Source organism: Myotis nattereri (assembly GCF_964212035.1).
Source record: "Myotis nattereri genome assembly, chromosome: 10".
Classification (NCBI taxonomy): Eukaryota; Metazoa; Chordata; class Mammalia; order Chiroptera; family Vespertilionidae; genus Myotis; species Myotis nattereri.
Window position 1 is genome coordinate 73,003,378 of NC_138085.1, and position 23,530 is coordinate 73,026,907.

Here is a 23,530-nt window from a genome sequence, read left to right on the forward strand (position 1 = left end):
AAAGTCACTGATTTGAGCATATTTGTAAGAAAGCACAAGAAATTTTAGAGAGAAAGGTATCACAGACTGCCACAAATTACGAAGACAAGATGAAACACATTTAAAAGTGGCAGGATCAAGCTAAGACTAGACATAGAGAAGAAAGATTTCAGAAAAGCCTCTAGGAGACAACAAGACATCAAGCGGAATTAATGTATGGAATTCACAAGCGGTAATGACAGGATTCAGAAAAAATGTTAAACTAGGTAAATGAAAAAAAATGTTGATAAATGAATGTGTAAATTACAAATTTCATGAATATTTTTATAAAATGGAATAGGGACATTTTCTGCTGGGGAAAAAAATGAGTACCACATGCTGTTGAACACATTTTTAAATAAACATTATTTGTGTGCATGTTTTTTGCGTGCGTGAATGTTTTGTGTATAATCTGGCCAAAGTAGATTCGATTATTCTTCCAATAGAAGATACCAACTCACCAGGACAGTTGCGGTGTTTCTATGCCTCGGTTCTGTTTCAGCCCCCAGGGAGGCAGGCAGCCACTGAAACAGTGAAGACTTTGCCTTGCTGGTTTCCCGGTAACATGTCTCAATGTCACTATCACTTCATTAGTATTTACAATCTTGATTGAATTATAAATTTTTAAAATAATTCAAATATTACACTTTAAAAGCAGCAGAGACTCCTTTTCTGAGTATGCTTTGTAGAAATGTTTTCATTTTCCTTCTCAAACAATTGCACATACTCAATCTATGCTTTGCTGTAAAGTGTAAAAACATTTTAGAATCCATAAATGAAATGACATGAAGCCTTTGTTCACTTGGCTCTCTCATAAAAAAACAAACAAAAAAAACCCCCACAATGGACTTAAAAAGGCACTGGAAGTAACTCTGAGATTTAGAGGCAATTCCATTACTAGAAAGTTATCTTCTTAGAAGAAATGTCTATTCAAATTCCTTGCCCATTTGAAAATTGAGTTTTTTTTCAGGTTGTTAAATTGTAGGTTTTCTTTATATATTCTGGATATTAACCCCTTATTGAATATATGATTTGCAAATATTTTCTATTCCAAAGGTTGCCTTTTCACTCCATCCTTTGATGCAATTTTTAATTTTTATTTTCTTCCTTTCTTTCCCGTGTTTTTGGTGTCATGTCCAACAATTCTGATGTCATGTAGCTTTTCCCATTTTCTTTTAAGAGTTATATAAGTTTAACTCTTACATTTAGGTCTTTGATCCATTTTGAGCTAATTTTTGGATATGGTGAAAGGTGGGAGTCCAACTTCATTCTTTTGCAGGTGGATATACAACTTTCCCAGCATGACTTGTTGACAACTGTTCTTACCTCGTTAGTTTTGACCGTCTTGTCAAAAAATAATTTGACCATACATGTGAGGCTTTAAAAAAAAAACCCAAAAAAACTATTAACTCCAGATTTATTCAGATTTCATCAGCTTTTCCATTAATGTCCATTTTCTAGTTCAGAATACAGCCCAAGAAACTTCACATTTAATTGTCATGTCTCCTTAGCCCCCTCTGGTGTGTGACTGGTTCTCAGCATTCTTTCTTTTCATGACCTTGGGTTGTTCTGAGTAAGGTCAAGACGTTTTCTCATGATTCAACTGGGTTGGAGGTATTTGGAGAGAAGACCACTGAGGTGAAACAGCCCCTTGATTGCATCATACCAGGGGGTATGCCATAGCACATGACGGCGCTGATAATGTTGACCTAGGACAGTGATGGCGAACCTTTTGAGCTCGGCGTGTCAGCATTTTGAAAAACCCTAACTTAACTCTGGTGCCGTGTCACATATAGAAATTTTTTGATATTTGCAACCATAGTAAAACAAAGACTTATATTTTTGATATTTATTTTATATATTTAAATGCCATTTAACAAAGAAAAATCAACCAAAAAAATGAGTTTGCGTGTCACCGCTGACACGCGTGTCATAGGTTCACCATCGCTGACCTAGGCACTCAGTTAAGCTGGTGCTTGCCATGTTTCTCCACTATGGGGTAACTTGTTTTCCTTTTCACACTCTAGTCACTGGAATTGGGTGACTGAGTCCAGCCCACATTCAAGTAGGGAGAAACATGCTCCCTACTTGAGCATGGTGTCTGCATATATTATTTGGAATTCTTTACGAATTAATCCCAGGAATGTACTTAGTTTTGCTTGTTTTTGAAACTTGCCTGTCCGTGAACATTATTTACAATATTTTGCTGCTATCTCCTACTACTAGTCATGTGCGAAGTTCTGTAGGAAAGATACCTAAGAGTAGAAATGCTGGGTTATAGACGATGTGTTATAGTCAAATGTACAAGCCAGTGCCAGACTGTTTTCCCAAGTGTTGTATCGATTTGCATTCTCACCAGCAGTGTATAAAAGTTCCCATTGTTCCACATCCTCACCAACACTTGCTAGTCTTCGTCTTATTCATTTTTGCTGGTCTGGTAGGCATAAAATGATATCTTATTATGACCTTAATTTGGTTTTTCTAAATTACCAATGAGAATTTTTTCATGTTTATTCTCCATTTGTACATTTTCAAAAAATACCTGTTAATATCTTTTGTCATTTTTTACTGCGTTATCTTTCTTATTGATTATAAGAATTCTTTCTAGTGCTTGCTTCAGCAGCACATATACTAAAATTGGAACAATAGAGATTAACACGGCCCCTGAGCAAGGATGACACACACATTCATGAAGCGTTCCATAAAATAATTCTCTATATATCCTGTATCCTTTGTAAGCTACATCTGTATCATATATGACATATATATATATATATATATATATATATATATATATGAGATATATCTTTCATAAGATACATCTTTCATAAGGTACATCATTATCTTTGCCCCATTTCTGGCTTGTCTTTCCACTCCATCTTATACAATACGAAAGTTTTGATTTGACATTTATAGCTCTTTTATGATAGCACTTGAATGTCTTAAGAAATCCTCCAGGGGTGGGAGGGCCGAGGGGGTTAATGAGGAAAATATCACTAATACTTTCAACAATAAAGATAAATTTTAAAAATAAAAGAGGTCCAATTGTTTTAAACAGAAAAAAAAAATCCCAATCTAAGGTCATAATGGTATTTTTTTTCTAAATTTTAATACGTTTTTTATATTTAACTTATTTATAGTTGATTTTTGCAATATGTATGTAAATATAAAGGTTTTCAGTAATAAAATTTCACATTATGTTGAAATTACCAATGAAATCACAGGGGGAATGATGCTGGAACTCTTAAATGCTCTTTTTTTTTAAAATATATTTTATTGATTTTTTTTACAGAGAGTAAGGAGAGGGATAGAGAGTTAGAAACATCAATGAGAGAGAAACATTGATCAGCTGCCTCTTGCACACTCCCTACTGGGTATGTGCCTGCAAGCAAGGTACACATGCCCTTGACCAGAATCGAACCTGGGTCCCTTCAGTCCACTGGCTGACGCTCTATCCACTGAGCCAAACCGGTTAGGGCTTAAATGCTCTTTTAAGAGGTCCGCACTTACTCCCTTGCCCAATCCGTCCCTGCACTAGAGGATGCCTCTGATTGCCAGTGACTTTCATAGACCTAAGCAACATTCACATAAAGGTTGCAATTTAGATTTTTGCTCCTTTAAAGCACTAGTATACATGTTATTTAGTGTAGTTTGGTTGTCAAAAAACAAAGGATTTTTAGGATGTTGATCGAAAATTTAAAATTTCTTTTCACTTTACTTAAATCCTGGCAAACAGAAGTATCTCCTAATAGTGAAATAAATTTACTTCAATTCAGCAATGGGGTGGGGGTGGGGGGTATTATTCTAAAGTAGAATCCTCTTTATGTTCCTAACAGCCTCATGGTTGACTGAAATAGTTAGAAGTTACAAATGAGGAATCAAAGGCAAAAATCTGCCCCTAAGCCAAGAAAACCAACTTTTTTCTCAATAAAAAATAAGGCAAACAGTTCTCCAATACCTCTCCACTTTATTAAGGTTAACCAACATAGTATTTAAAGTACCTGAACATTTACTGTAAGTTTTCAGTCATGTTTATATTCTGAATTATCTTTCCATAATTAAGTCAATATAGGCACATTGGTATTTTATAGAAAACACTTAGCTTTAGGAATAGGAATGAGTATAATTTGCAAATGTTACAAAAATGATTCCAAATCTTAACTAACCTCTTTTCCAAATTACCACTTGTTCAGTCTTTAATGAAAACACGGCCCAAAAACAAATGCTTAAATATATCCCGTGTTAGAGTCTGGTGATTAAGAAATCCCTGAAGGAGTATAAGCCATATTACTGGAAAGCTCAGAGCACTGGCAAGGCTTAATTGCAAAGCACTTAACAGAAGGCCACAAATTTTGTTTTCTTAAGAGGAGCTAGGAACTCTAGGTGTCATTCAGTAATGCATTGAAATGGCATTGCCTCATGTTGAGTGTCGCACAAAAACTCCAGGTCGCTGCTTCTTGATCTATTATTTTGGATAAGCTTCCACTATCATAGCATGGCCCTGTGAAGGAAGAATAAGTTCAGTTAGAGAAATGAACAATAAATCCAGCCGTACAGAGGCAGCAGAGAACGATGGGAAAAGTACAGGCTTTGGAGTTTGAGGTTGGCTCTGCCATTTAAATGCCGGGCAATCTTGGGATAGCCATTCTGAACCTCAAGTTCATCTATAGAATGGATCATGCTGTCTACTTCCTAGTGTTTTTGTAAGCATTAAATTAGATAGCATATAATACACACACACACACAATTCTGTACATACATACATATATACATGTACACATACACACATCAGAGTCTGTCTAGTAGAGTCTGATTCCTAGTAGATGCTCCATAAGTGACTGCTATTAAAATAAGAAGCCACAGAGGTTTTTAGCTGTATAAAAATAAACATAATACAATGAATGCCAACAACAGTAAATTTCTAGATTAGAAAACTGAGGCTTTGAAAGGTTAAGTTGCTCATCTAAATCTACAACACTGTCTGGCCGGCATGGCTCAGCGGTTGGGTGTCAATCTATGAACCAGGAGGTCAGGGTTTGGTTCCCGGTCAGGGCATGTGCCCAGGTTGCGGGCTCAATCCCCAGGGGATCATTGATGTTTCTCTCTCTCCTTCTCCCTTCCTCTCTGAAATAAATACAAATATATATTTTAAAAAATAAATAAATCTACAACACTATAAAATAATAGGGCCAGGATTTGAAACCAGTTCTAGATGGATCCAAAGACTCTTCGTCCCTGTCCTACTCAGGTGAAGGGCCCACAAGGTAAGAAGGTAGAAAACCCCTTCTCCAGCACTATGCATGGTGCTGTGCACTAGTTACCTCCCTAGTTGAAATCATGCATAGAAACTTATAATTTCATGAGTCTAAATCCTATCTGATAATCACAGCCAGTCTATTGTTGGACTGGGATCAAACCACTTAATAGCCTAACTACTGCTGGGCTACTTGGTTCAATCCCCATCAATACTTGTTAAGAAACTATTGTTTCTAAGCTGCACACGGTGTGTACAAGGCTTTGCTACAGGGTGCCTGTCCCCAATTTATTACACACTGTAATTCAAATCAAACCAAGTACCTTGATACAGGGACAAGGAAACAAAAAGGAACAGGGATGGAAAGATTTGACTAGCTGGCGTTACCCTTGAGGGGCTCATGATAAGGCAGAAATTTCCTTCTCCAGCTTTATTTAAAATGCACTGGTCTCACGTTCCCAATCTTTCAGATTGCTCTACATCAGTGGTTCTCGACTGGAGGCGTTTTGCTCCTTCCCTTCCCAGAGGACATTTAGCAATGTCTGGAGATGTTTTTGGTTGTCCCAACTGTGTGTACATGGGGCAGGGGATGTTGCTACTGCTATCTAGTGGGTAGAGACCATGCTAAACATCCTACAACACATAGCATACTTCCCACAACAAAGAATTATCTGGTCCACAATGTTTCTACATGCTGCTGAAGCTGAAACCCTGCTCTAGATTCACAAGGACGGATTCCTCCTCTGATCAAATCATGCTTATCTCACTCATTTGCTCTGGATGAAACAATGCCGAATTTAGTTTCTAAGATGCATCATCTTTCTCCTTATACTGTAAACTTCTAGAGGGTTTGTTCATCCACAAAAGCATCTAGTATTGTGTTATTCATACTCTACTTGTGAGATAAGAAGTTAGGGGACAGATACTGAAAACCAAAGGACACTTGAACTATGCACTCCACACAGTGCTGTGCACTAGTCTCTTCCTCAGGTAAGCCTGGCACAGAAAGATAAGAGGGAGGGCTCTGGTCCTAACTGACTATGGCTTTTGGTAAAAAAGTTACAGAATACAAAACGCTTTTGATCATGAAGTCTAAAATGTTCCAATCTATAAATAACTGACTCCTCGATTCTTCAAAGTCTCAGAGGAAAAGCCATAAATAAAGGCTTGCAAATGTAAAAAGTTTATACTTTAACATATCTTATTTCTTCATCTTGATCAGCAACAGGAAGTTTCTATAATCTGAAGGAAAAGCAAATCTGTTTCGATCATGTTTTTAAAAAAAGATTATAGGCAGCCTTCCTTTTGGATATTATTCCGAGTGAAATGCTATAGCAGATAGGAAGTTGCCTCTGTACTACAAGTAAAACAGGTAGAAAAAATCTGTAGAATAATATCATTTCCCCCAGCTAAATAGAATTAAGTTATCCAGAAGTAAATTAATTATCCAATTAAGGTATTATTCAGTTCTCAAGAAAGATAGTTTATCTTTGGAGAAACTTTATAGCTAAGTCTCATATAGAGAAGTGACTAGATAAATAAATAAAATTTTATTATTAAAGAAGAAAATCTATCAAAGTGTGAATAATGAATGTCTGGGGAGGGAATGACAAGTGATCTAATTTTTTTCTATATATATTTTATATTTTCCGTAATTGTCATAATGAGCACATACTACTTTTATACACAAAAAATGTAGACATTACTTTAGGGAAAAAATAGCTTCGATTTAAATAGCATCTTCTTTCCAAAGTACTGTCAGAATTAAAGCTTGCTTTTTTTCTGGTGGCCTATCATCAGAAATATTGTTCTAAGAGTGTTTCTAAATAAACTCAATCAGACAGTCTTAGATGAGCTTGTTTGGTTTTCAAGAAAAGGACTTTCTAGAAGCTCCTGTCAGGCTGCTGTGATATACCTGTCCTCCAGCGGCACACGCAGCCACCAAACCAAACTGGCCTCCTTCCTTCCGTAATCTGTTGGCAGCTGCCATGACCAACCGACAGCCAGTGGCTCCAAATGGGTGTCCCAGGGACAGCGATCCCCCCCAGTTATTGAACTTCTCCAAGGGGGGCGCTCCAACCTGGTCATATGAAAACAGACACAGATATAACAAAAATGAGTTTACTTAAGATAAGCATCAGGCCAGGCCCTTAGTAATAAGAAGCAACAGAACTAGAGGAAAATAACTAACAAGATGCATCACAAATTATTTTACTGCAAAAGAAAAATTCTAGGTCAATTGTGAAAGCCGAGGGTACATTTCTTTTTCTTTTTATTTTTTTGTGATGGAATGTCTTCATAGATTTCATCTCAGTACCCCCAAATTTATGTATTTCTTTTTTCATCTAACATCAGAATGGGAAGAATAAAAAAAAACAACGTAACATTTTGCTTTTTATTTTTTCTAAAGAATTTCCAGGAATATTTTACAGCTAAGAAACATTATTTAATGAAGCACTAAATTCTTCATCGGAGAAGCTATCCACCTCATACTTTTACTGTCAGGTAACTAAGCTCCAAATATTAAAGTGCTTTGGAAATTCAAGCATATTTTTATTTTTTAAATCTTTACTGTTAAAAGTATTACACATGTCCCCTTCAAGCATATTTTTAATCAGAAACTTACCTTGGTTTTTCTACCCATGTAGTTTTGTGCAAACCAATCAGAATCCATGGCTTTAAAATTAGCCAAAATCTGACCCTAGAAGGGAAAAGAATTCAATAAGGACCTTGTTATTAATGTCTCTCGAGGCTTTCTTTTACACATGAGTTATTTAAAACTGAGCAAATTGTTAAATCAGTTTTCACTGAAAATTTTCTAAAGAAAAAATTTGGTACTTTTGAAAGGCCTTTAAGGGATAGCCTCAAAAGGTAGGTCTTTCCACACTGTCCATGTGGCCCTGGATTCTCTGCCTGGCGCCCCTGCCAGCAGTGTAAGTTGGTACCGTAGAGATAAAGCTCCACTTCCGTTTTATTCATATTATAAACCACGCCTACTCTCTCCCACAATGACCATTATATTACTACGGTTTTTTAAATGACTTACTGAGAAAGCTTCATGAAATTCAAAAGCATCAATATCCTTCAGTGTTAATCCTGCCTTTTCTAGAACTTTTGGAGTAGCATATGTTGGTCTGAAAAGAAAAAATAAGCAGTATGTTAAAACTTTAACTTTTTTTTTTTTAAATATATTTTATTGATTTTTTACAGAGAGGAAGGGAGAGTGATTGAGAGTTAAAAACATCAATGAGAGACCAGCTGCCTCCTGCATACCCCCTACTGGGGATGTGCCCGCAACCAAGGTACATGCCCTTGACCGGAATCGAACCTGGGACCCTTCAGTCCGCAGGCCGACACTCTATCCGCTGAGCCAAACCGGTCAGGGCTAAAACTTTAACTTTTAACCTAAGAGCTCCTTCATAGTCCCCAAATTGAGTTTTACATAGGTATGAGCATGTCTCCACTGGTCCATGGATTCTACTGTACAAACAGTAATTAAGTGCTGGGGATATAACAGTGCACTAAATAGACTTGGCCTCTACCCCTATGCAGTTTATATTCCGGTCAGGGAAATGGCTAATAAACAAACAATGAAAGAGAAAGATGAACTAATAACGTGAAGAGCTAGAACAGAGTTCAAAAGGCAAAGCATAGAAAGGACATGGCTAGTTTGAAGGACATAATGGAGGCCAATTGGGTAGAGTCTTGTGAGAGAGGGGGTTTTCTAAAACAAGGAGGCTTTTCATGAAAGGCTCTTTTAAGATTACGCAGCACAGTATGTAGCAATATGAAAAAATACTTATACAGGTATATATAGCTATATATATAACTATAAGAAGAAATTATAGGAACAAGTAGAAAAGAATTCAAAACTATAAAGTGATATACCAACACTGCTTCTTGGCTTTTTGTTAAGATCAAGTATAAAATGATATACCAATATAGAGGATTATTATTGTTTTTTAAAATCTAACACACAGTCGGGGGAAGGGGGGGTGGTTAGAGAGTAACCAAAGGACTTGTATGCATGCATATTAGCATAGCCAATGGACACAGACACTGGGGCGGTGGGGGTTTGCCAGGGTGGGAATGGCTGGGGGGTAGGGGGGATCAATTGGGAAAAAAGGAGACATATGTAAAACTTTAGACAAAAAAAAAAAAAAAATCCAACACACAAACCAATTATGAACTCAGCGCTTCACATACTTTAAAATCTGTGTAATAAATATGGGTAATCAAATACTTTTGATTATAGTCCAAAGATTTATACACTGCCACCTACCCAAGTAACAGTTGATCTTTTGGATCTTGAGACACATACACAAAATCCCTAGATAAAAAACAGAGAGGTTAGCCCCAGTAATAAAATGAAGAAACCAGAGGTAATTTATTTAAACATTTCCTTTACCTCAAGTACGCCTTTGGCTTATAACCCATGGCCAGAGCTTTGTCCTCTGCCATAATCAGCATTGCAGATGCACCATCAGTCTAAAATGTTAATCAGAACAATAATGTTAAATTCTTCAGCCTGTCTGGAGGTCTTTCTATAGCTTCTTCTATGTCCTTTTCTGAATCTACCAACTAATTATAGTTATATGGTGATTCTACATAACAAAACCTTTTCATTTTATTCATCATTAATCACAATTCAAACATCCACATTACAGAGTGTTTGACCCATTTTTGGAAGATGTTCAAAAAGTACTATAATTACCAAAATAGGCAAAGAGAATAGGTATAAATATATACATATTTAGAAAAATGTATTCATAATAAACTTAAACCAAAAGTTTTTGCTTTGGGCACAGAATATGATAAATTTTATGCATTAAAACAATCTGATTTACTTATTTATTTTTACATTTTCTGGACTGTTTCTCAGCTGCTTCCTGCCTATAGCTTCTAGGTGATATTCTTCAACTAGTAGTTTCCAAAACAGGCAAACCAACAGGAGAACAGAAAGAGGCAGGCTAGGAGCATCAGAACCACGGCCTTCTCTCTATGAGCACACCCATGTGCCTTTTCCCAACTGCTAACGGAGAAGTTAAGGAACAAAGAGGAACCACTGAAAAAAGCCCTTCACCATGACTTTAAAAGAGCTAAAAAACAAAAACACCAAAATTCCAGAGAAAAAGAAACTACTCTGTAGAGCTTGCAAAATAAAAACAATTTCTACCACATTCTACCACCTATATCTATAGATATAACAGCCTGACAGAAAGCCACTCTATTGACACAGCGAAGCATAACAAATGCCGAGACAAAGGAACAGGACACAAATGACAGAAATGGAGAAAAGCAAACTACTGGATATAGAGTTCAAAACCACACTTTTAAGGTTTTTCAAGAATTTTCTAGAAACCGCCGATAAACTTAATGAGACCCTTAAGAAATCTAGTGAGACCCTCGATGTTGTGATAAAGGACCAACTAGAAATTAAGCATACACTGACTGAAATGAAGGATATTATACAGACTCCCAACGGCAGACCAGAGGATCGCAAGAATCAAGTCAAAGATTTGAAATACGAAGAAGCAAAAAACACCCAACCGGAAAAGCAAAATGTAAAAAGAATCCAAAAATATGAAGATAGTGTAAGGAGCCTCTGGGACAGCTTCAAGCGTACCAACATCAGAATTATAGGGGTGCCAGAAGATGAGAGAGACCAAGATATTGAAAACCTATTTGAAGAAATAATGACAGAAAACTTCCCCCACCTGGTGAAAGAAATAGACTTACAAGTCCAGGAAGCACAGAGAACCCCAAACAAAAGGAATCCAAAGAGGACCATACCAAGACACATCATAATTAAAATGCTAAGAGCAAAAGACAAAGAGAGAATCCTAAAAGCAGCAAGAGAAAGAAAGTCAGTTACCTAAAAAGGGAGTACCCATACGACTGTCAGCTGATTTCTCAACAGAAACTTTGCAGGCCAGAAGGGAATGGCAAGAAATATTCAAAGTGATGAATGCCAAGAACCTACAACCAAGATTACTTTATCCAGCAAAGCTATCATTCAGAATTGAAGGTCAGATAAAGAGCTTCACATATAAGAAAAGCTAAAGGAGTTCATCACCACCAAACCAGTATTATATGAAATGCTGAAAGGTATCTTTTAAAAAGAGGAAGAAGAAGAAAAAGGTAAAGATACAAATTATGAACAACAAATACACATCTATCAACAAGTGAATCTAAAAATCAAGTGAATAAATAATCTGATGAACAGAATGAACTGGTGATTATAATAGAATCAAGGACATAGAAAGGAAATGGACTGACTATTCTTGGGAGGGGAAAGGGGTGTGTGGATGCGGGAAGAGACTGGACGGAAGTCGTATACCTATGGATGAGGACAGTGGGTGGGGAGTGAGGGCGGAGGGTGGGGTGGGAACTGGGTGGAAGGGAGTTGGGGGGGGGGGGAAAGAGGAACAAATGTAATAATCTGAACAATAAAGATTTAATTTAAAAAATAAAAATAATAATAAAAATAAAAGCCTAAGCGATTGTTTGACCAGTAGCTAGGACATGCACTGACCACCAGGGGGCAGACGCTCAACGCACCGGCATGGAAACATGGAACAGACTGATGAATCTCAGAGGGAAGGGGGAAGTGGGAAGGGTGGGAAGAGATTAACCAAAGATCTTATATGCATACTAGAGGCCTGGTGCATACATTCATGCATCAGTGGGGTCCCTCAGTCTGGCCTGCGGGGATTGGGCGAGGGGTACCAGATTATGAGAGGGCGCAGGCCAGGCCGAGGGACCACACCAGTGCATGGATGCGTGCACCGGGTCTCTAGTATTGGTATAACTCTGAAGAGACTATGTAGGCACCATCAATAGGGTAGCCATAGAGTCTGGAAATATAGTTAACTATACATATATAGTTTTTGGACATTACATTAACAATATTTTCAATGCACCACTGGGCAAAATTACAATAAATGTATTACATTAACACATTTCCAGAAACCCATATATCTATGGTGTATTATCTCTGATGATTTGTGTTTCTGATTTTCAATAAAGAGAACAGCACACTCCAGAGTAATCAAGGGGAATCAGATCTGGCAATAGTGTAGCCCATGCCACATGGCCCTCTCATATCCAATTTGGTTTTGGAAATGACCACCTCACCAGCACTTCACCACTCAGGCTTAACGGGGTGGTACACCATCCTGTTGGAACTACCCTAGGCACTTTTCCAAGACCAAGCATGTCAAACTCACGGCCTGTGGCCCACATGTGGCCCACAATGAATATTTTTGCAGCCCAGCCAATATAACAGTGTGTAAGAAACGTTTTTATAAAAATTGTGTAACTTAATTTTTACAATCACCTGTTTTTTTATCTCCAGTGCCTAGCATAGGCATTCAACACTTTCTGACTGGTTAAGTGTTTGAAGAGAACAGCTTTTTGTATCAGAATGGTGGCTGGATCAGATAACTTCTAAGGCCTAAAAAATTCTGATTCCATTTTAACACAATCTTTTTAATGAATATCTCTTAAGCCTCTATTACTAATACTAGCAGATAGGCCTACTGTAGCCTTTTCTATTGAGAGCACACAAATATAAGCCCTGGCTGGGTAACTCTTGGTAGGAGCAACATCCCAATGTGCCAAGTTCAATCCCTGGTCAGGACACATACAGGACTCAACTGATGAATGCATAAATGGGATTGTTTGGAGATGATTTCTCTCTCTCTCCAAAAAAAAAAAAAAAAAGGGAGAGAGAGATACACAAATATAAAAGTTACTGCCAAACACATAAAACACATAGAGCACTCACTTACCAGGAAAGAGGAGTTTGCAGCTGTCACTGTGCCATAGGGCTTGACGAACGCAGGTTTTAGTTTGGCCATCTGCTCCAGAGAGGAAGGACGAATGCCATTATCTTTGGTAACTGTTTCTTTTCCTATAAAAATATAAACTTTTTAACTCTAAGAAACTACAAGCATTAATATCTTCTCTAGAGGAATATGCTTTAAAAAATTACAAGAATAAATGAAATGCAAACCATACCAATTCACTAAAAAGAAAGCCTTTTACTAGTATAGTTATCAAGATATCAAATTTTAAACTAAATTCTTCAGATATTTGGGAAAAAATCTAAATAATTTAACAAAAAGAGACACTCTATTTTCTTAAGATATTCATTCACATTTGGCTATTGTGTACAGAAATCATATGAACAAAGAATTTCAAAAATAGGTAGGTACATAAGAACTAAAATATATCAGGAAGATGTTGAAGGAAACTCTTATAAAAACTTCTCTTTAAAACATTTACCTACTCTTAAACATAAATTAAAACTTGAGTCCCTGCTTATGCATAAAAGGGTGAGTATTTTGGAAACAGAACCAAAATACTGAAAAGTCATTTGGGTTTTTGGAGTTTTAAAGCAATTCAGACCAGCCTAACAAGTATAATGAAGCAGTCCCTTTCACATGGAGTTTTAGGAGCCGTTCATACCACCCTGACAAGTAGCATGAAGCAGTCCCTTTCACATGGAGTTTTAGGAGCCGTTCACACCACCCTGACAAGTAGCATGAAGCAGTCCCTTTCACATGGAGTTTTAGGAGCCGTTCACACCACCCTGACAAGTAGCATGAAGCAGTCCCCTTCACATGGAGTTTTAGGAGCCGTTCACACCACCCTGACAAGTAGCATGAAGCAGTCCCCTTCACATGGAGTTTTCGGAGCCGTTCACACCACCCTGACAAGTAGCATGAAGCAGTCCCTTTCACATGGAGTTTTCGGAGCCGTTCACACCACCCTGAGAAGTATCATGAAGCAGTCCCCTTCACATGGAGTTTTAGGAACCATTCACACCACCCTGATAAGTATCATGAAGCAGTCCCTTTCACATGGAGTTTTCGGAGCCGTTCACACCCCCTGGCAAGTAGCATGAAGCAGTCCCCTTCACAAAGCAGAGCACACTGTCTTACCTGGTACTTTGAAGGGTACAACATCAGAAAGGAGCCCTTCATCCTGCGCCTTCTTGGCCAGCCTATGTGAGCGCAGGGCATACTCATCCTGTTCCAGCCGAGAAACAGCAAAGGAAGCAGCCAGTCTGTCTGCAGAGTGGCCCATGGTCTCACTGGTGGAGAACTCGGCCACCGCAGGGAGCTGGGAAAGGAGACACACAGAATCAGGTACAGTGGGGCCTTGACTTACGAGTTTAATTCATTCCATGACGGAGCTTGTAACTCAAATTACTCGTATGTCAAATCAAAATGAACAAGTGAGACACGTGATGCTGGGCTGATGTTGTGGCGTTCACTGTGACATTTGCTGCGTCAACTAGCGGTGGGGTATCTGAAGCTGGCTCGTAACCCGAATTTTAGCTCACAACTCAAAGCAAAAAATCGGCCGAGAGACGGCTCATATCTAGAAAAACTCATTAGTCGGGAGACTAGTAAGTCAAGGCCCCACTGTACACTGTTAACAGGTGTTATACCACATGGATGGTTATTTGAGAAAATTAAAATCTTTCAATCAAGACCAAGACAAAAGAAGCTCTATGGTTTCAGAGATCTCTAAAGAGGGCTTACAAATTCAAATTTTCCAATCACTGTCTTTTTTCCCTACCTTCTCCAAACAATTAGCCATGCCCTGTAACTACTAGAGCATAACTGAACCCATGCCGTCATACCTCATTCTAAATCTCTGCAGTGGGATGCTTTGGAAACACAAGTCTTTATGTAAAAGTTCACAAGTCTTACCTCGGGTGTTAGGAAATTCAACCTGAATTTAGAGATTAAAGATAGTCGTTGACCCAATGTCTTGGCTTTGTTGAGATCAAGCATCATTTTCCTCATGTTCCTTGAATGACGAATAGGGACATCGGACATTAACTCTACACCACCTGCCACAATCACATCAGACTGGCCAGAAGCAATCAAACCGACACCTACAGGGCACAGGTCAATGTACATGAACATATTTTGCAGAAATTAACAGGCCACTGATAAATTTAAACTTCCTGATTTAAAAGTTGTGTGACAGTCAACAGCACTGTACAACGTCTGTAATTGAGGTTTTTATCTTTTCAGAGGGATTAAGATGATTTAAATATATATATATTTGTATTGATTTTAGAGAGGAAGGGAGAGGGAGAGAGAGATAGAAATATCAATGAGAGAGAACCATTGATTGACTGCCTCCCACAAACCCCCCACCAGGAAATCAAGCCTGCAACCCAGGCATGTGCCCAATCATCAAATAAAAGACAAACCAGAATTACCATGGACCTTCTTCTTTCAGAAAAACGTACCTGTGGTCATGGCTTGATTGGCAGAGATGCAAGCCATGGTGACAGTGTGAGCAGGAGTCTTGTCAGAGAAGCCAGCTCCAAGGGCAGCCTTCAGAAAACAGTGAATGAAACCATGTTACAGTAAGTGACATTTTGAGTGTTACTTCTCTGTGTGGTGAATCAGGAAAGGGTTTGAGTTTAATATTCTACACAGTAATGTTTAAAATAAAATGAAGCCCATCACAGAAATGTTTTATTCGTTTTTCATCTAGCTATTAATTGACAATCACTCTGCAAAATTCTTGGTAGTGAATTTCTAGTATGATGTAAAAACCTACATCTCACCCAATTTCTTAACAATGCTTTTGCTCAGAACCCTTAAAGATATGAATACATAATTTGATTTCAATGTATTTAAATTTTCAAATAAACAAAGTAAACCTGTTAAAAACATATATATATATATATCTCATATGTATCATTGGGTGGGCTCCTCAAACACGAAAATAAGTTCTAAAGAACTGACCACTCATAAACAGTTCTCACTATATCCCTGCCCATTTTACACTTGTCTCCACTCATTGTCAGCCAGTCCCTCTCACTGATACTTCAGATGGCACTCTGTAGATTCAATGCAAAGTCAAATGGAAAAACTTGCCAAATATGCAGGAGTTCAAGTCGATTAAAGGAACTTTGAAAAACTGCCTTAGCCACAGTGAGCCTCTGACAAGTAAGGAGACCAGTTAACAACTGGAAAAGAGAAAACTGGCCAGGATGATGGCACAATTGAAAAGCAATTTGAGGAACCTTGAGAAAAACTGAGACCCTCTGTGAATTTTGAAAAAATGGCCTCTGTTATGATGGCACAGTAAAGTTAAACATGAAATGGACACATCATTTATTTTATCATACTATTTATTGGGGCTATTAGGCTGCCAATAAACCATCAATGCCAGATTCCACTGTTTATGTAAAGAATTAATGCATACGCGCAACAATAAAATACTATTATAATTAAAGTTTCATTATAAAAATAACACTCTCAACTCCCCCTGCTCTTCTTACCACTATTTACTATGAAATTCTGGTTCCCATTCAGGAAATTCATTTTTAGTGGTCTTTTTCTGAAACTATTTAAAGATCATCAGAATCCAAGCTCTCCTATAATTTGGTAAAATAAACATGTTCCCAAAGTCTAGATTAGAGGTTGAATATTACCTTCCTTTATATTTACACAATCTGTACAGAATTTACCATAATCTATCGAAATATAACTATGCCTCAGTAGTATACATGCCACACGATCTTACTCTGGTCTCCAGACAGGCCTGATACTGAGTGCCCAACCTATTTTGCTAAAAACTACTCCCTGCCAACTGCACATCAACCTCTCCATGTAAGCCAATCCAAATGAAGAGAGGCAACTCTTCAGGGGGCAGGGGAGAACGCCCTAGGCTAGTGATGGCAAACCTATGACACGCGTGTCAGAGGTGAAACACGAACTCTTTTTTTGGTTGATTTTTCTTTGTTAAATGGCATTTAAATATATAAAATAAATATCAAAAATATAAGTCTTTGTTTTACTATGGTTGCAAATATCAAAAAATTTCTATATGTGACACGGCACCAGAGTTAAGTTAGGGTTTTTCAAAATGCTGACACGCCGAGCTCAAAAGGTTCGCCATCACTGCCCTAGTCACTAGTGGGGCAAGTGTAAAGGGCACTCAGGTCATAACAGCCAATACTCACGAGGTCCTTTCTAGCATGTGTAATACCCTTGGCCCCAGCTGCCTCTCTGGACAGAAGGAGCTTTAAATAGAAGTGGCTGCTGGTGAACCTTGTCCACATGCTTCTTCTATTTAAAGTTTAAATAGCTCTGACAGCAAGCATAGGCTCTGGAATAGTACACTAAGGAGAAAGGGGAAAGGTGCCTCCTAGTTACGTTGGAGAGCAGGGAAATAGGCTTCAGTAAAGTCAGGCTCCTGTGAACTCAGCACAGAAGCTTTTTAGGATTTCATGTTAATTTTGTTAATACAGACAACAGGTCCTAAAGAAATTCTCTAGCTTGAGGTTATGTTAGCTGTTAGGTTACTATCTCAATCTTTCCCTGTATCCACTGCAAACATTACCCGCAGTGCAATGCAACTGATGTCAGTATAGGGCAGCGAAAGGGAATCTACCTCATGTTAACCAATAGCTGAGATCTGCATATGGAGATAAAATTTTCAGAAAAAATTTCAGGGAAAAACATTATGGCTTTAGAGTTAGGACAGAATAGAAATATACAGAAAATGGGAACAGTTTTAATATTTATTTCTGAAGTGCTCTTATAGGAGTCACCTTGTTTTTTCAGAATATAGAAGTTGAAATGTATTATGAATAGCTTGATGTACTAATGAAATTATCATATTCAATACATTTAAAATTGTGAAGGTTGGAAAAACATAAAAACCAGAGGAGGGGGAAAACAACAACCTCTTAACCTCTTCCTGTTCTTACTTCTCTCCTGACAACAAAGAGGTGATTTTTGTGGGCTGCAGTAACGCCAGGCCCTCCACAGTTACAGCTTTACTGACAGGCGAAAAGGTGAGGCAGAACAAATGCTGCAGTCCTGCCCATTTCCCCTTCTCTGGGCTGACAGTGATGGAGCAATTGGCCCTACAACTATACTGAACACAGTAACAGCAGGCAGAGCCTAGAAATAAAGAAAATGATTAGCACACTGAAATGTGCTTTGGAGCCAATGTTACCCAAATAATCACTTTCAAATTAGGGAGCTCAGCAGACCTGTTAGACATGACACAAATTCCATTATCTTGGTTACCCAATAAACACTACATGGAGTCATGCCAACTAGGGTAAAAGCAAACTCCTGTGAAATAGTTGTGTGTGTTTTTTTGTAAACACTCCTACGTATCATCTAGTCAATGGAAAAAAATGAATAAGCAAGGCTACCTCTAACAAAAACCATGTTATCAGATAAGTCATTTGCAAAATGTTATAATGTTAAGTTAATTAGAAGCCATGCTCTAACATTACTAAAACTCATATCAGCCACACTCTGCCATAATATGTATTCCCAAACCAGCTCAAATGACTTTTTGTATAGTATAAATATGTAGAGTACAGTGTACATCATTTGATTTATACAATAATTCTTTTAAATATTAAATAACATTCATTATTCAAGTTATAAAATCACATTATAAGTCAAATATAACTTTACTTAATGGATTTTAATAGCTTTTAAAGAGTAAATTTTATTAGTTGAAGTTCAAATTGACTCTAGTATCAATTTCTTAAACAACATAAAGTTTGTTTTACTCACCTCTCTAGCCACATTGCTTGTTTTCACTTCCTGTATAACTGTGCCAAAGATGATGTAATCAACAACTTCCTTTGGGACATTGGTCCGATGCAATAAACCCCTGAGAGCAGAAACAGTCCAAAGCAAAGAAATAGTTAACACATCAAGGTAGTGTGATAGATCATTTAAAACACTGCACTTCTTTCTAAAGATTAACCTTGAATTTAAAAGAGCAGAAACTGTATCTTTCCCTTAATTTGACAAGCATGTGGCTGGCACCTTATCAAAGAAGAAATGAACGAAAAGCGATTTAAAAAGTCAACATGTGCCCTGACCGGTTTGGCTCACTGGATAGAGCGTCGGCCTGGGGACTGAAGGGTCCCAGGTTCTATTCTGGTCAAGGGCATGTACCTAAGTTGCAGGCACCTCCCCAGTGGGGGGTGTGCAGGAGGCAGCTGATCAATGCTTCTCTCTCATCCATGTTTCTGACTCTCTATCCCTCTCCCTTCCTCTCTGTAAAAAATCAATAAAATATATTTTTTTAAAAAAAGTCAACATGTGATGCTCAACTGGCAATGAGAATTTATACAAAGAGAATAAAAAATAATATGGAATAAAATAAAACAGATAAGTAAACATAGTAATGTTGGGAACCAAGTTTTCAGTCAAAAGAGACAAATATAAAATAAAAAAGTAAAATCCAGATATGTTAAATTTAAATTTGAAATATCAACATAAATGCATGATTTAAATAATATATAATAATACAGTTCTTTTAATTTTATTGTGCATTTGACATTTTTTAAAATAAGAAGTTGAGGAAAAACTTACAAATTCCAGCCTGGGACCATAATAGAAATAGGAAAATAAGCTGGAAAAGATCATTTGATCATTTGAGGAAAAGACCATTTTTATTTTTGACATGTTGAGCCTGAGGTAGCAAAGAAAGGTCAAATTTAGAGACTTGTGAGTTCTCTACATAAAACAATAAAGATTAAATAGATGAGATATTTAAGAAAAAAACATGTACGCAGAGACATGCAAAGCTCTAAGAACTGAAATTTGCAAAACACTTTAAAAAAGAGAGAGGAAGAATTCTAGATTTAAAAAAAAAATAGAGAAGAATCTGTCAGGAGATGGAAGGGAAATCGTAAAGACATAATATTAAGAATATTCAAGTGGTAGGGTCAAATGCTACAGAATATAAAGAGAGTGATGCCTCAGAAAAGATTGGTGCACTTCATGATCACAAAGTCACTAGTACTAAGAGAAGCTTCCGAAGTATAATTACTGTAGAATAATGGGAATGGAAATGATTATTATGAGATCAAGGAGAATAAATGGAATAGTAGAAAAAGAGAAGCAACTGTTGCTTTCATTCATTCTTTTATTTTTTTTTAATATACTTTTATTGATTTCAGAGAGGAAGGAAGAGGGAGAGAGAGATAGAAACATCAATGACAGGGAACCATTGATCAGCTGCCTCTTGCACGCCCTACACTGAGGATCAAGCCTGCAACCCGGGCATGTGCCCTGACCGGGAACTGAACCCTGAATTCCTGGTACATAGGTCGATGCTCAACCGTTGAGCCACACCGACTGGGCGCTTTCATTCATCTTAAAATCTGGCAGGAAGAAAAGAATCAGAACAGATGGGCAGAAAGGTCAAATAAAGGGTGGCTGGCTGAAGACACAAAGGCAAAGAAAGCATCAATGGAAAATGAATGAGATAATGCCTTACATCCATCAGCTGCTTGAATTTGTGCAGCACATATGGCTAAAATCAAGAATAAATGAATCTTGTAAAAGCTAATAAGTGTTTTCTATTATGACCACATAAAAGTCAATATATCCTAGATATGGAAATTCTCTTAAACATGCTATTTCAAGTGTGAAAACGGGAGAAAAGTGCTTTAATGAAACTGCATTTACTTACGAAAGTGCTGCTCTAGCCAAATCATGTGGCATCAGGTCTTTATATCTGGGGAAAGAAAATAAATAATTTAAACCCAAAGCCTAGACATTTACTAATTTTTTTTTTCATTTTATTTGAAATATCTAAAGAAATCCTCTAACATATGCCATTGCAGATGCATTTAACTTTATTATCTTAGGTAGTCCATCATTTCAAAGGAAGAAATAGTGTGATTTTTTTTCCTACTTGTCATCCTTAAATATTTGGCGAGCCTTAACTTAGACTGAGCTGGCTAAGAATCTAACAAAATTTTACCCAATATCTTATTGTTCAGCATAACATATTGTTAAATATTCTTTAAATCCCATCTTTTGAGTTCTCCTTTTTTTTTCTTTTTTTTAATATATATTTTATTAATTTTTTTACAGAGAGGAAGGGACAGGGATAGAGAGTCAGAAACATCGATGAGAGGAAAACACCGATCAGCTGCCTCCCGGACACTCCCCACCAGGAATGTGCCCGCAACCAAGGTACATGCCCTTGGCTGGAATCGAACCTGGGACCCTTCAGTCCGCAGGCCGACGCTCTATCCACTGAGCCAAACCGGCCAGGGCTGAGTTCTCCTTTTTAAAAATATAGTATTTATTTATTGATGCCTAAAAGGACATGAAGGATATATTAGGATATTTTAAGAACCTTTTTGTTTTGAAGTAATTTAAAATTTACAAAAGGGGGGGGGTTAGGTTGGGGGTTAATGGGGGGGATGAGGACACATTTGTAATACCTTAATTAATAATAATAATAAAAAAAGATTTACAAAAGAAATGGAAAGACAGAACAGAGGTCCTGTATACCCTTTACTCCTCTTCCTCTAATGCTAATATCCTAAATATATAACCATGAAGTACTTGTCAAAACTAAAAAATTAACATTGGCACGATACAGTCACTAAGCTATAACGTTATCTGGCCCTCACTAGCACCTTCTACTGTTCTGTTCCAGAGTCTAATCCATGCATTTCGTTTTCATGCCTCCTTAGTCTCCTCCAATCTATGACAGTTTCTCAATCTTTCCTTATCTTTCATGACCTTGACACTTGAAGATTAGGGTTATGGATCTGGGGAAAGAATATCACAGAGGTAATGTGCTCTTTTCATTGCTTCATATCAGGGTGTACATACTATCAATATGACTTATTAATGGTGATGTTAACTCGATCACTTGGCTAACGGGGCCTTAGCCAGTTTTCGGGCTGGTCCAGTACCATTCTGGTTCTATATTCTTGGGGTTGTGCTATGCTGAGGTTTGGACCAGCCCATCAACTCCAATTCTGATAATTTCCAAGAGGCCAAAGCAGTGGATTAAAGGCCCTTCAGAATGCCCATGGTCCCACATCCTCAGTACCAAATTTCTGAAGAGGCACAGAAACAATGTACTAATCTCCAGACAGGAAAGGATATCTCTGCTGGAAGCAAGCTATCTGGACCCGCATTAGGTTTTCATAGGGCTAGTTCAATCTAACAATACACTAGGCCAGTGGTCGGCAAACTGCGGCTCGCGAGCCACACGCGGCTCTTTGGTCCCTTGAGTGTGACTCTTCCACAAAATACCGACTTCTGCGCATGGGCCACGAAGTTTCAATCGCACTGTATGTGTGCGCCCGCATGTGGTATTTTGTGGAAGAGCCACACTCAAGGGGCCAAAGAGCCGCATGTGGCTCGCGTGCTGCAGTTTGCCGACCACTGCACTAGGCTTGTTCATGAGAAAGGATGAAAAACAAATTCGCCATATTTTTTCACCAGTGGCTTGACTTATTCTGTATTAATTTCTGAAAATGTTATCCCTATATTAAGTAGTCCACTAACAACAATATTACCTACTGGGTTACATTTACAAAGACCAGTTTTTAAAATACATGTTTTTCTTACTGACTTCAGAGAGGAAGGGAGAGAGAAACATTGATGAGAGAATCACTGTTCAGCTGCCTCCTGCATGCCCCACACTGGGGATTGAGCCTGCAACCTGGGTATATGCCCTGACTGGGAATTAAACCATGACCTCCAGGTTCATAGGTCGACACTCAGCCACAGAGCCACACCGGCTGGGCAAAGACCACTTTTAAGGAATACATAAACTATGTGGAGTGATGGATGTGTTAACTTGATTGTGGTAATCATTTTACAATGTATATTAAATTGACTCATTGTATACCTTTTTAAAAATCACAACCTAAATTGATACAGTTTTTATGTGTCAGTAAAGATGGGGGTGACACACAATCATTTCATACTTACGAAGTGCCTGACAACAAAAATGGAATGCGAACACCATCCACCACCACGATATTTCTCACATTGGGTTTTGCCAAGGTTTTCTTCGTACTAGTCTGAGCAGCTTTAAAATAAAGTTCAAAGAACTATTACTTAACAAACATAAAGTCAGATGACTTTTTACATTTTTAAAGACAGACATTCTAAGAAGTACATCATTCAATGCCATTCACCAAACCACTTGTGTGTGTGTGTGTGTGTGTGTGTGTGTGTGTGTGTAAAGGCTAAGAAACTAACATTTATAATATATTTAAGGTAAATAATATAATTTTTATAATATAAATCCAAATATTTAAGGTAAATAGAGATTATACCTAATGATGTGGGTATTTGTGCCATTAATAAACTTGTTTATTTTTATCAAGTGTTTGACAATCTATTACAACTGACAGCAACCAATGTGACACATAGCCTGTCCTTAATATTAGAAGTCAAAATAAATGATGTTGTT

General features: G+C 37.6%; 1 protein-coding gene across 2 annotated transcripts in view; it reads right to left on the reverse strand.

Moving 5' to 3' along the window:
* Positions 1-3,965: 3,965 nt before the first annotated feature.
* HADHB (hydroxyacyl-CoA dehydrogenase trifunctional multienzyme complex subunit beta) overlaps positions 3,966-23,530 on the reverse strand; it is a gene marked incomplete at both ends in the record, with an annotated part of 31,903 nt that continues 12,338 nt past the window's right edge. Inside the window, 13 exons of one of the 2 annotated variants that reach the window (XM_081101326.1) lie at positions 3,966-4,519; positions 7,188-7,352; positions 7,899-7,973; positions 8,319-8,406; positions 9,555-9,602; positions 9,681-9,760; positions 13,066-13,187; positions 14,221-14,401; positions 14,998-15,185; positions 15,549-15,636; positions 18,856-18,955; positions 20,771-20,815; positions 23,044-23,143. In XM_081101326.1, the coding sequence (XP_080957452.1) occupies positions 4,484-4,519; positions 7,188-7,352; positions 7,899-7,973; positions 8,319-8,406; positions 9,555-9,602; positions 9,681-9,760; positions 13,066-13,187; positions 14,221-14,401; positions 14,998-15,185; positions 15,549-15,636; positions 18,856-18,955; positions 20,771-20,815; positions 23,044-23,143 (1,316 nt within the window). Of the gene's footprint in view, positions 4,520-7,139; positions 7,353-7,898; positions 7,974-8,318; positions 8,407-9,554; positions 9,603-9,680; positions 9,761-13,065; positions 13,188-14,220; positions 14,402-14,997; positions 15,186-15,548; positions 15,637-18,855; positions 18,956-20,770; positions 20,816-23,043; positions 23,144-23,530 lie in introns of those variants that run through there. The other variant, XM_081101325.1, reaches the window with a different exon arrangement.